Source organism: Simochromis diagramma, unplaced genomic scaffold (genome assembly GCF_900408965.1).
Source record: "Simochromis diagramma unplaced genomic scaffold, fSimDia1.1 OVJJ01000703.1, whole genome shotgun sequence".
NCBI lineage: Eukaryota > Metazoa > Chordata > Actinopteri > Cichliformes > Cichlidae > Simochromis > Simochromis diagramma.
This window is the reverse complement of record NW_024386914.1, coordinates 171,948-185,599: the sequence shown is the minus strand read 5'-3', so window position 1 is coordinate 185,599 and position 13,652 is coordinate 171,948. Positions and strand designations below refer to the sequence as shown.

The window sequence follows — 13,652 nt, the reverse complement described above, 5'->3', positions numbered from 1 at the left end:
GAACGCAGCTAAGATCTTATAGCATCATCAATCAGCATGATAGAGGGAACGTATCTGCTGTGGCTGCTCTGTAAGTTGTCTTTATTTTTATATCCAGACTCAGATTTGAATAAAGCCTTTTAAATTACACTAGATTTAAACTACATTACTACATTAGGAAATAAAGCTGTAGTTGGTTAGTTATTGGGCATATTCAGTGCTTCAGTAGGGGATTACAGAACGACTCTAAATGGTCATGTGACAATAAGAAACATAAGAAAGAAGATGCAAATAACACACTCTTAGAATATTTTTTAATGCTGGTAATATAATTTCTTTAGGTTTCACATAGGTCTTTTGATTTGATAAGTTACAGCTCAAACACATGTTTGGTGATGGTGATTTTTTGAGGAGTGGCAAGCCATAAGATGTGGAAAGAAGAAGAATTCTTAGAGGTTTACACAATTACTAAGACACTTTCCATTATTCTTTTATTCAAAAACTATATATAATATTGAGAGATTTTGATTTGTGCTCAAAACCACACAGTGTTTTGTTTTGTTTTGTTTTTTATGTTAGATTATGTGCAAGGCCAGGAAAACACTAACAGAAATTCATTGCACACTTCAAGATGAAATGGAACAACAAAAATATCCAGTCTACTGTCTCGTGTTCTCAGTTTGGCCAGTAAAAGAAAAACAGGTTGATATAAACTGTTTAAATGTGAAGAAGCCTTTCTGCCTACTTGTTTTTTGTAATTGCAAACATCCGGCCTGCTCTACGGAGGACGTTTCCTGCTTTCTTGTCAATCGCCTTAACCTCAACTAACGAAACGCACGCATGTTATTCACACCTGTTTGTTGCTCGTTCTTTCTGTGAAAATTCTCCTGACTATCTTTCTTCTATCTTTCTTTGCAGTTCTGAACTCATTGCTGACTTGTTCAACAAAGCAAGGTGAATAAACTTCTTCAATCACAGTTTCAAGTTTTCCTTTAAATATTTTTATCCTTGAACTCTAATCGAGTAGCTTTACGAAATTCATATCCCAAAATAGTTCTTATTTATCTTATACTCGGCTCAGGACTAGAAAGAAAGTTCAACATATCCAGGATATTTTTATATGGTTTTACTTAGCCTAATAATCAATGTTAAGGATAAGTAGTTACATGATGGTGAGCAACTTTATAAGTTAGCTCAGAATTTGTCATTGTGTTAGAGCTACAGGCCTCCAGGCAGGTTTGCTCTGTGCGTGTGTGTATGTGTGCTTGGTGCTGCAGTAGTTTCCAAAATAGAGATTCAGGAGATGGCTGAAACTGCAGAAAACATGGCTGGTGTTCTGAGAGGCTATTTAAAACTCACTTCTTGAGCTCTTCTCTGAGGCCTTGATACTTCTCCAGCTTCTCGCATTCCTTCTTCCTCATGTTGCTCTCATTTGGGATCGTTACATCTATCACTACGGCCGTCTTCTTCTGCTTATCTACCACCATTAAAACCGTTGCTGGGCAGGGATGGCTCCCACTATCTTTGCTCCAGGAAGCACCTGGCACAGGCCTCCCTGGGAATCCTCACACTCACTATCTCCCTCTTCTCTATCTGAGTCTAAAATTTGCAAAATATGCAAAATATTAATAATGACACAATGGAAAAACTTCCAAGAATATCAGATTACACATGGAAATATTAAACAATGTTAGTTGATCACCTGCAAAAAGAGAAAGCTTTAACATTTTAGTTAAATGAATTTGTTTATTAATGAAAAACTTGTTAAGATAAGGTAGTCATTCTGTGTGAGACAGGTTTATCAAACTCATCCATTATCCAATGTTTCCAATTTGGTGATTGTTTTTGCAAAAAAAAACAAAACAAAAAAAAACATTTTCAGCAGTATTTTTTGGGATAAAGGTACAAACGTATCACCAAACATCACATACATTCTAGCGAGAAGAAGTCAAAAGAGTCGCAGTTTGGCTTTAGAAGAGCTGTACAGCATGATTATGTCAAGGAGTGATGGTTTAGATGCTGCAAGTGAAAGCAAGTGAGAGATAAATGAGTGGCCTTAAGAGATTATGCATAGTTCAAAGGTTAAGTGTCTCAAAGGGTAGAGTAGCTGGAACATGTGGGAACGAGGAAAAAGTTTTGAAGGAAAAGAGTGATGTGATTGAGTTTTTCAATAGGCATGGAGGCCTGGAAACGCTTGGTGTCAAGAGTTATGCCAAGGATGTTGAAGGGCCCTCAGTTTTCTCTTCTGACAATGGAACACCAAGTTCGGAGAAGACTAACCATCAAGGTGGATAACCCATGAGCTGGCGGTGACATGGGAGGGGATAGACTAGGAAATTGTCGAGAAGATGAACTAAGAATGGCAGCTTATGGTTGTTGGAGAGGATCCAACATAGAGTTTTGGAGAGTGAGTCAAACAACTTGGGGCTGCTTTTGAAACCAACGGTCAGCCTGACTGCGAAATAATAGGTATCCCTCCACTTGACTCCGAACAAGCACCAGAAATTTGGGGGGGGGGAATTTGCAGGACTTGCAGGCACTTGTGATGGATTTTAAAGGCCATGCTGCGCCTCTTCCAGCGATTTTAATGAGAGAAATGCCATGGTTCACTGTGGAGTATTTGAGAGAACAGTGGTCACTGGGAGTGATACTATTTATGCTTGGAAGATGACTGCTGTGAGGCACAGATAAATCAATTAAGATGTGCTTTTTGCCTGAATATTTTATGGTAGCGATGACCAGTGGGCTAATGCGAAAGAGGGGAATAGGTGGTTTAAGGAAGGGTCCGATCATGAAACCCTCCCTAACTTCTTTGGTGAGCATGCCGACAATGGTTTCTCGGTCTTTGAGAGCTGACTGGAGGTTTTTACAGGTACAGGAAACTGAAAGCTCAGTGTGGGGGCATGCTGGGTGGGATGACCAGTGCCGCAAAAGGAACAGGAGTAAATGTTGTGAGTTGTGAGGAAATCTCTGGTGTGGAGCCTGGGGCCACATGGATAAAAGCGGATGAACGGAATGAGGGCTCATCTGCTTTTTTTGGGCTGGGGTGATGCAGGTGGGAGCAGGATGCGACAGAGCACCACCTATTGTGCTGGAGAGAGAAGAAGAGGCAGCAAATATGTGACAGTAGAGTTCCTGATCGAGATTGCCCCAAAAAGTGTCTTGATTAAACTGTTGTAGGCAAGCAGCTGCCTGAGAAGAGAAGTGGATGTGGTACTAATAAAAGCTGGTGATGACGAATCTTAGGGCGAGATCAAGTATTTCTCCTGCTTCTTGTGTTCCTTTTTTCTCATGTTGCTGTCATTCACCATGTCTAACACTATGGGTGTCTTCCTCTGCTTGTCCACCACTATTATGTCCGGTTGGTTAGCCATCACCAGTTTGTCTTTCTCACTGATAATATCATTGGTAAAATTTACGCCATATAAGCATGTTAAACCTGTTTGACTTTATTAGTAAAATTCTACCTTTCATCTTTCTAACTAGTTTCTGTTTTTCCTTCCTCTCTGTTCTTCAGCCTCTGGATTTTGTGTAAATCACAGTTTTTAAGTTAATTGTTAAGTTAATTCTTAACATTTAAAAGTGTGATGTCTTGGTATAGAGGATCTCCCTCATACGTTTGTGTTGTATTCTTCAACAGCATCTTTAGAGTGTCATCTGTCTTTGGCCTTGGGATTTTTTTAAACTATCAAGTTTTTTGACCATTATACAACTAGGAGTTAGTCCAACTTCATTACTGTCTGTAGCACAGAGTTTGATTTTATTGATGCTACTTAGGCTCATTTTCAAACTTCTTAAGAAGTTAAATCTTTTAACCATTGGATGCACAACCTACCAATACCTACACTCTTCCACGAGTGGGGTCAAAAATGACCCCAAATAGAAACAATGCATTTTGCTATAAACTCGGTTGTTATTCTTCAAAATCTTTAAAACGAAGAGTTGTAATATTTTCATATTTGAGGTATTCCTCATAAAACATGTTTGTAACATGAGGCCCTTTGCATTTTTATTTATTTTTTTCATTAATTTTAAGAAATTGCAGTTTTTGTATCACTTGTATCACTTTTGTATGCTTGCTCGGCATATACTGCAGAAGCTGGGTCTTCCCTTTGAAAGGCACAAGTTGTTTATCCACTGTAACACAATCACTGAGGATGAATTTCTGCCTGCAGTTGACCAGAAACAGGCCCCATATGTAGCAGAAAGCTGCCACGTGGTTTGTTTTCAGTCGGTAGGCTCTGGTCCTCTTGTCATCAAAGTGCAAGAAACTGCGAATATCTTTAAATCTTTGAATTGACATAGTGGCCTTGTACAATGGGTTATGCAGAGGACTCCCAAAAACACACCGCGACTGGTACATCCCAGTTCTCCCACTCCTCTGTATCTGACTGGCCTTGTTCAGTGGGTGGGGGGGGGGGGGGGGCAATAGTCTGGGTCCTCTATATCTGAGATGTCAGATTCTGAGTCAATGCCTCCGATGGGCTTTTCATCCCATTCGTCCTGGATCATTTGTAGGGCAAGATCCACAAGGATCCTTGCTGGCCTCATAGCAGCCATGTTACTTTAAATATTAAAAAAAATAATCAGAAAGGACAATGTTTGAAATGCACAGGAAACTATAAACAGGGCTGCACATAAATGGTCCTCAGGTGCGCATTCGCTGTCAAAATAAAAGACACACACCAGATACGAAGTTGGGACGCTCGTTTGGGTACATTAGATGTTCTGGAGGAGGACAGACATTTGTTCAGAACTCTTAAAGATGTTGAAGAAGCAAGCTCCGTAAGCAATTACTTTGGTGTTCTTCCACCACAAAAGAAGCGCATATTCTCTGAATTTCTGGGAATACTTTTGTTTTGACAGCGAATGCGCACCTGCGGACACTTATGTGCAGCCCTGACTATAAATCATGTACATTACTGTGTAAAAATTAATTCTTGATCCATCAGAAGTGTAAGTGGGTCAGTCAGAGTTGCTAAGAATGAAAGTTCCATAGAAGATTCAATAGGAACTGCTTGGGGTCATTTTTGACCCCAGTTGTGGAAGAGTGGGGTAGTGATACAAAAACAGCATTTTCTTTAAATTAATGAAAAAATAAATAAAAATGCAAATGGCCTCATGTTACAAACATGTTTTATGAGGAATACCTGGAATATGAATATATTACAACTTTGCATTTTAAAGATTTTGAAGAAAATGCACACGTGGGATCATTTTTGACCCCACGTGTGCATCTAAGAGTTAAGGTGAGGCGCATGAGTTCCACTGGACTGAATTTCTCAGATGTGAAGTTTCTGTAGAAAAAAAAATTAATTGGATGACATTAAGCAGTGCAATGCTCTGAATATACTCATATATGGCTTAAATTTGTATTTCCAACTAAATGTATAATTCATTTATAGTTTAACTTTGTTTGTGAAGTTACTGTTGAAGACAGACACATGTAAGGAGATAGTGGATCTGTGGAAATAAATTTTTCTTTTACTATTTCTTTTTATGTATCTGCAGCACTGCAGCCGTTTTCACGGCATACATTATGATTTGGTACTCTAAGCTATTTATAAAAAAGATGTATATTCTTTTAAATCTATAAGTCTGCCTGCTTTCATTACAAGCAGGCCAGTTTTGCTTCATTTCCAGCCTCTTTGGGACTGTTCTTAACATATGAGAGGGTCAGATATAATAATAGCAATGTATACTTTATTGATCCCCATGGGCAAATTACTTGTTTTTCTCTGCATTTGACCCATTCACTCAGTGGGCAGCCACTAAGTAGGCACCCGGGGAGCAGTGTGTAGGGATGGTACCTTGCTCAGGGGTACCTCAGGGTAGCCGTTCAGTGGATTTGAACCCCCCACCTTGCAATCATGGGGCAACCACTCTACCTACTGAGCTATCCCTGCCCCAAGTAATAGAGACAGATGATGGTCATGGCAAAGTACCAAACATGCTCGCAGGTTGATGGCATTAAAAACACAGAAACAAAAGAAATACAAATGAAAGCATAATAGAAAAGCATAGAACAACATAAAAGCAGTTAGCCAAGGATATAAGTCTTTGGCAGTTATGGTATTGGCAGCTTGTTTTAGTTCTTAGGCACCCCTTTCTTCATCACAGCTTTCTGTAGTTCTGATAGTTGGCTAACTTCCCTCCGTGCTGCCTTGACCTTAGGCTGTAGTCATCTTGTAGCTCAGTTCATCTTGTAGCCAAACATCTCAAAGATCACTGTTGCAGTGGTATAGATGAGTTGGTTGGTTTCGGTGATGGTCACAGTAGAGACTGATAATGCTGCATTTGCATGTTCTAGTAGACTTGTTGTTGTTATTATTATTATTATTATTATTATTATTATTATTGATCCAGCACAGTCCTACAGCTTACAGTGTGTACTCTAAATAGGTAAAAGTAATCCTATGGAACAGCCCAAAACTGGTAATTTGAAACATTCACAAAATGATGCATTTGGGAATATTAGGGATAGTCAGAAATCTAATTGCCAGTGTTAATGTATTGGACTGAATTAAATATGAAATGCTTACTTTAAAAAAAGTGGCTGTAGAGTGTGTTTCATGTGAACCATTTTTTTTCTTAATAATTTGCATAATCCGCTCTCCCTCACAGCTCGTCTGACTGTGAGTCCCAGCAGCTCTCAGCTGTTTAAAGATGAGTTTGTGTCTCTGAGCTGTGAGGAGGACGACAGCTCTGCTGGATGGACTCTGAGGAGAAACACAAGCAGACAGCAGAACACGCAGTGTGGAGATGGGTGGGGGAAGCCATCTGGTTCTTCCTGTAACATCAGCTACATTGACCCACTTGAAAGTGGAGTTTACTGGTGTGAGTCCAGAGAGGGTACCATCAGTAACATGGTTAACCTGACAGTCACTGGTAAGCTGAGTGTGTGGAGTTAGTGTTGATGAAGCTGTGTGTAAATGGATGAAATGCTGTAGTTTGTCTCTGTGTTGAGGTGGATCAGTGATCCTGCAGAGTCCTGTCCTCCCTGTGATGGAGGGAGATGACGTCACTCTGCTCTGTAAAACAGAGACCACTCCCTCCAACCTCCCAGCTGCTTTCTTTAAAAATGGCATCTTCATTGGAAACAAGACTACAGGTCACATGACCATCCAGCATGTTTCCAGGTCTGATGAAGGCCTCTACAAGTGTGACATCAGCGGTCATGGAGAGTCTCCATCCAGCTGGATCACTGTCACAGGTGAGGAGCTTCACTCTGATTTCACCTCTTATTTCATCCACACATTAACCTGAACAGGTGGGATTCTCTCTGCAGAAAAACCTCAAATTACATCTGGAGCTCCGCCCCCCGCAATATCCCTCCTCCATTTTGAGTTTACTCTGATGGGCTACCTGGTGTTTGTTGTTCTGTCCATAGTACATCTCCACTCTCCTCAAGGTGAATCTCTAACATCACACAGCCATGGGCAACACACAGACCTGTCAATCAGTTATTAACAACCTGATGATTATGAGCTGTCTCTAACTGAAACCATGATAAAGTTAAATCCTTTCTATTCCAACTTTAGGTAACTGAGCTGCCTGCCCCCAGATGATAACCAGATCCACCAATGGTGAGCAGGATTTGGGCAAGGAGGTTGATGATGTCACCTTATGGCTTGTGTTAATCTATTTCTGTGTTTTTATCAACTGTTTCCACTTTACTTATGTTTTCTTATACAGTTCACTTTGCTTTTGTTCTCTGATCCCGTTCATAAACTTTTGACTGCAACTCTGTTCCATATTTATTTACGTTTGGCTCTTCTGATTAGATTGTATATGGGTGCATTAACACCCATATACAATCTAATCAGAAGAGCCATCGTTGCTGTTCATTGTTAGGTGAAAGGATTTTGAAAAAGTCTTTGTAAATCATGAATTGTAAATGTTTAACCAAATTCTGGGTTCTTTGCAATGGGGTGGGGTTTCAATGATCAATTTTCCAATTAAAATTGATTCTAGCTTGAATAACTTGTTATTGATTCATTAAAATCCTGAATCATTTTTAAATATAAATGTATTTTGCCAGAATCTCAGGTTAAAGCTGTCATTCCAAAACCACCAAACAGCAAAAACAGTAAATCAGAGCAGATAAATGGATTCCACACAAAGACGTAAACACAAAGCTGCTTTTTTCCTTCTCCTTCATGTTTTTCTGTGTTTTATCCTCAGTTACTTTGACACAAAGACATCTGCTGTGATGCTTACACCTTTGATAAAGTGTCAGCTTTGATTTTATAGATATAAAAATATGGATATGTACTTACTCATAGGTGATCAGAAATATAATATTTTTGACTGTCTGAGGCAAAATTTCCCAGATTCAAATAGAATTAAATTGAGTTCAAATCAGGGATCAAATCGATTTGGGACCTTGTGAATCGGAATCGAATAGATTATTATAATACTTTGCAGCAGTGGGAGTAGCTTTTTTTTATTTTTATTTTGACTTCCAATCGTTGCAATCCACTAGTACTACCTGTGGCAACGTTTCACAGTCTACGACGGGATTAACTCGTGACACACCGGCACCTGGCTCTATCATCATATTTTAACACTTCTGTCATGCACAATAATGTTCTTCTGTTCTTGCTTCTTGCAAATAAAATGTCCCTGTGTATTTATTTTCAGCTTGATGAAATTATGAAAATTAAAACTAAATTATGAAAATTAAATTTTAAAAATCACCACTACTTTTGTTCAGAATGATTTTCAAATTAAATAGATTCAATAACAAGAAATTATGTATTCATGAAAAGTTTATACACTAATGTTTGGCATTCAGCACAATGTCTGTTTTTGCTTATTAAATAAATTTGAAAATCATCTGAAATGATTTAATAGTGCCATTTAATATTTCATTGGTGTAATTTCAGTCATGTGAGACAATCATAAAGTGTGTGTCAGGAACACTCGGGGCAAATACACATAATTAATCAGCACACTTGGAGTGGATTGGTAGTTACATACTGGCTCAGGTAATGTAAACATTTTGGATTTAGTGAGGAGACAGCAGTCAAGCAGTGATTACAGAACAATTAGAGACATCGTGAATGAGTATTGAATGTGTGTGTGACATGAGTGATGGAGGTGTGCTGAATGGTTAGTACTGTGTTTTTATTTTTGAGTCTGTTGTGCAGTGGAGCATAAGCTGTTCTTGATAACGGATAATGAATGGATGCCAAATTTGTGAAAGAGCTTCTGAAATTTAAACTCCAGAAGTTAAAAGGTCAACCAGAAGGGAGAGATTTACAGATTTACATGAGCCCTGAGGAGCTCCTGTGCTCACCCTGATGGTGCTGGAGATGTTGTCGCCGATTCGGATGGACTGAGGACACCTTGACAGAAAATCTAGTATCCAGTTGCAGAGAGAGGTGCTCAGTTCCAACTTGCTGAGTTTGTTAAACAGTTTTTGGGGGATAATGGTGTTGAATGCTAAAGTCTATGAACAGCATTCTGACATAACTGTTTTTCTTGTCCAGGTGGGAGAGAGAGAAGTGAAGTGCAGTGGAAATAGCATCCTCGGTCGACCTGTTTGGCCAGTATGCAAACTGCAGCGGATCCAGTGAGCAGCGGAGGTTGCTTTTCACGTGTGCCATGACAAGTCTCTCGAAGCACTTCATGATGATGTCAGGGCGATGAGATGGTAGTCATTCAGGCAGGATACTGAGGATTACTTTCTGCGTGAGGAAAATTCTCGAGAGTAAGAATTGTTTGTAGAGCAGCATCTGCATTACAAAGGCAGTGGTGTGTAAAGTGCAATTGTGTGTGCGTGTGTGTATGTGTGTGCGCGCGCGTGTGTGTCTGTGTGAAAAACAGAAGCAGTTGCATGAAAAAGATTAATTCAGTAATTACTGATTACAAAAAATGATCCTGCCGCCTCACAATGATGAATCACAATAAATCCAGGGGTGTCTGTTTAGTCGTGATGACGTGAGTTGTGGGTGTTTCAAACCAGGCTTCGGAGCAGTGTTTCGGAGGCTCGACACCAGAGGCGGAGCCAGACATTTGAAACACCCGGGGCTTAGCCCAAAAGGGTGGTGTGCATGTGGGATTTTTTTTTTCCCTTGGGGGGGGGGGGGGGTAGAAATGACTGAAAGATTAATTGGCTCTGTTTTGAGTTTTGTTCAAAAATGAATGACTTCATATAGGGAAAAAAAATATCACATGTGCAGGACACCTTAAACTAGTTTTTTAATTAAGCAGCAAGGCAGAACAAAGTCGGGGCTGTATCAAGACACAGGGACTAAACCCCAATTCAACCTGACCCAGAACTGATCCAGAATTAAAACAGGACTACAGAGGACTTAACCAAGACAGAACCAGAATCAGAACTAGATGATAGTAGCACTAAAAATCATCATAGACTTGCACTACATTTATTTTTTAATTTTACCAAAGTACAATATTTAGATTGAGAAAAGTTTATATAATTATTTAGCCTTGTTGTGCAAACAAGCCTGCATAACTTAATAAATATAGAATTTGAAAAATAACAAACCTAAAATGAAACACTAGGTACGAGATACATGAGGACCTATGATACAGTGATACTTTTGGCAAACGACCATTTGACTAACATGTGTGTCTCACCTGCTCTTGTTCATCTCTGTTCTGTCCTCATTCTCCATCTCCCTCTCTGTAGCTCTCTCTCCCCCTCTGCTCCTCTCTCTCTCTCTCCCTCTCTGTTCCTCTCTCTCTCTCTTTGTGCTGACAATCATCAAATATACAGTTGAAACCAGATATTTACAAACTCTTCAGATCAAAACACTTTTTTAATTGTAACATCAAATCAGACTAAATGTTTATTTTTTTAGATTGATAAATATAAAAAACATATTTGTTAACTTTAAGAGTAAAGAGAGAAACTATCTATATTTCTTAATTGCAAATGGCACCAAATTGTATTCAAAATTGAGCCACACTTATGGAGCTCCACAATTCTTTTCCTGGTGTTTTGGTTGACATCTCTTGATTTTCCCATGTCAAAGAAACAGGCTCTGTGTTTTGCCTTATATGCATCCACAGCTGTGCCACCAATTTACTCCCATGGACTCTACTAACCTATCAGAAGCTTCTTCAGCTCAGAATGGAATCGTCTGGAGTTTCTTATTAATTAACAATAAACTTAGTGTATATGTACTCCTAAATTTGATGAAAGTGATAAAAAACAGAAAGCTCTGTCTCTCTTTATTCTGACATTTAACTAATTCAAAATATATTTCAATATTTATCTAAAACAAAAGTTTACTCTAAATTGATGTTGTACAGTAAAAATGTTTTATGTTTTATCCCTAAAGTGTATGTAAATATCTGGTTACAAATGTGAATATCCTGCTGTGTACTGAAATCTACGGTGGCTGGGAAGTGCAAAGCGCAACAAATTAAAAAACGGCAACAAATTAAAAATCCACAACAAATTAAAAATCCACAACAAATTAAAAAAACCCCAACAAATTAAAAATCCTTGACGGAAAGGGATTGTCTGAAATACCGGAAGTGGAGAGTGATGTCACGAGAGGGGGCGTGGCCAGGATTTTTGGTTGAGGCGCCATGTTTCTGGGCCGAACAAAGAGCTAGCGAAAGAGGAGCGAAAGTACACGGATAACACCAGCTATGGTTCGTACTTGCTGTGCGGTCGGTTGTAAAGTTAGATAGCACGACCGGCAAGGGAATAAGGTTGAAAATGGTTTATCTTTTCATTCTTTCCCCACCTGGAAGCAACATGAGGCATAATGTTTTGTATTGTCTTCTATTTAATCTCAAAAAACTCCTAAAAACAGTAAGTGATCACTGTTGGCCTCCCACTGCTTCTATCACCACTAATCATTTGAAAGCTCAGTTTTTAAAACCTTACGATGTAGCTACATCCCAGCCCATGCAGCAGTATATGAATGACTAATCCTATTCATCCTTGTGGATGGATTATCTCAGTTGTTCTCCTGGCTGAAGTTTGGTCCGTTTACAGCATCCTGCCATGCGATTACATTTGTTCCTGACCACCGAGAATCCTCACGATAACTTTTATCAAGTGGAAAAAGTTAGTGTTTATATTATGCTAACATAGCTGTGTCGCTAACGGTCACGTAGCACATCGTTTTACACCAGCTAGCCAAACTTCAGTACCCTAAAAACGTCACTGCTGTTTAGTTTTCTGTCTTCATTTATGTTGGAAGTGATAGCAGAGCTGTACGTTTGACTTTGTTTCCAAAATCCCTCAGTTAGGACATGCTATATTGTATTTAGATGGAATCTAGCGAGCTAACTTCCTGCTAATTTCGTTTTCATGGATGCCTGGATGATAAACTCAATTGTTACACATGGTAGAGCAGAACGCTGATCATTTTATTACAGATGAAAGACTTTAGATAGTTTTTCAACACTCAGTGATGCCACAGTGATCGTGTGATTTATGGACCTGCAGGTGCTCTTGGGAGTTTGAGCCAAGACATGGCTAGTGATGTCAGACTTAAAAGACCGATAAAGAGTGATATGAACATATCTATAGCTTACCGGAATGAAAATGTCTGGAGCACACCAACAGATATTTGGAGAAGGAAGAGAACTGGATATCAGCTGGTCTCACAGCTGCTATCCAGACTAGACGCCTTCTTTTGGTAACATCCGATACATGAGCTGCCTCATGTTGCTTCCAGGTGGGGAAAGAATGAAAAGATAAACCATTTTCAACCTTATTCCCTTGCCGGTCGTGCGATCTAACTTTACAACCGACCGCACAGCAAGTACGAACCATAGCTGGTGTTATCCGTGTACTTTCGCTCCTCTTTCGCTAGCGCTTTGTTCGGCCCAGAAACATGGCGCCTCAACCAAAAATCCTGGCCACGCCCCCTCTCGTGACATCACTCTCCACTTCCGGTATTTCAGACAATCCCTTTCCGTCAAGGATTTTTAATTTGTTGCGGTTTTTTAATTTGTTGTGGATTTTTAATTTGTTGCGGTTTTTTAATTTGTTGCAGTTTTTTAATTTGTTGGGGTTTTTTAATTTGTTGTGGATTTTTAATTTGTTGTGGATTTTTAATTTGTTGTGGATTTTTAATTTGTTGCGGTTTTTTAATTTGTTGTAGATTTTTAATTTGTTGCGGTTTTTTAATTTGTTGTGGATTTTTAATTTGTTGCGGTTTTTTAATTTGTTGTAGATTTTTAATTTGTTGCCGTTTTTTAATTTGTTGTGGATTTTTAATTTGTTGCCGTTTTTTAATTTGTTGCGCTTTGCACTTCCCAGCCACCGTAGAAATCCCTCTTGCTTTGCATAGAAATATACTGAACAACATACAAAGCATAATATATAAAATAACATTTACCTGAGTTTTTTCTTTGAAAGAACCCTCTAATGTCCATTCTTATATTTCAGTGCATTACTGAAACCGATTTAGTCGGGGAGGGTAAGAACTGAAAATATGAAATAAACACATGTAAGCTAAGACTCTCTAAAAAAATAGCATTTGTTCGGCTTTTCATTTCGCCATTTGTTGATTCACTTGAAGAGCAAGTAACGTAATATTGGTGAAGTGATCAGTTTGATATCAATCTTTCGTGATGCACCGTCATATTTACATTATTTGTACGGTACGAATGGTTTGCTTTGGTACGTGCTCAAACTTGAGCTCTCCTTAGTATGGCTGGCTCCGTCTCTCCAACAG

At 39.0% G+C, this 13,652-nt stretch overlaps 1 protein-coding gene across 3 annotated transcripts; it reads left to right on the top strand.

The window, feature by feature from the left end:
• LOC120736319 (low affinity immunoglobulin gamma Fc region receptor II-like) lies at window positions 1-10,036 on the top strand. 3 transcript variants are annotated; one of them, XR_005696466.1, is made up of 8 exons: window positions 1-70; window positions 898-933; window positions 6,604-6,867; window positions 6,947-7,192; window positions 7,268-7,390; window positions 7,521-7,565; window positions 9,474-9,694; window positions 9,950-9,979. XR_005696466.1 is itself a non-coding variant. In XM_040036351.1 (7 exons), exons 1-6 carry the CDS (start codon window positions 37-39, stop codon window positions 7,526-7,528), a joined length of 711 nt encoding a protein of 236 aa, XP_039892285.1. In that variant the 5' UTR covers window positions 1-36; the 3' UTR covers window positions 7,529-7,565; window positions 9,474-10,036. The 3 variants fall into 3 exon arrangements, 2 of the variants coding, with proteins under 2 accessions (XP_039892285.1, XP_039892284.1); XM_040036351.1 differs by having other exon boundaries at window positions 9,474-10,036; XM_040036350.1 differs by lacking the exons at window positions 9,474-9,694; window positions 9,950-9,979 and having other exon boundaries at window positions 7,521-8,065.
• Window positions 10,037-13,652: the final 3,616 nt, after the last annotated feature.

Excerpts from the sequence above, each read along its gene's own strand:
- LOC120736319 (XM_040036351.1), top strand. The coding sequence starts at position 37 with ATGATAGAGGGAACGTATCTGCTGTGGCTGCTCT. Across the intron at positions 6,868-6,946 it reads GGTTAACCTGACAGTCACTG|GTGGATCAGTGATCCTGCAG; the intron begins GTAAGCTGAGTG and ends CTCTGTGTTGAG. Across the intron at positions 7,193-7,267 it reads CAGCTGGATCACTGTCACAG|AAAAACCTCAAATTACATCT; the intron begins GTGAGGAGCTTC and ends TTCTCTCTGCAG.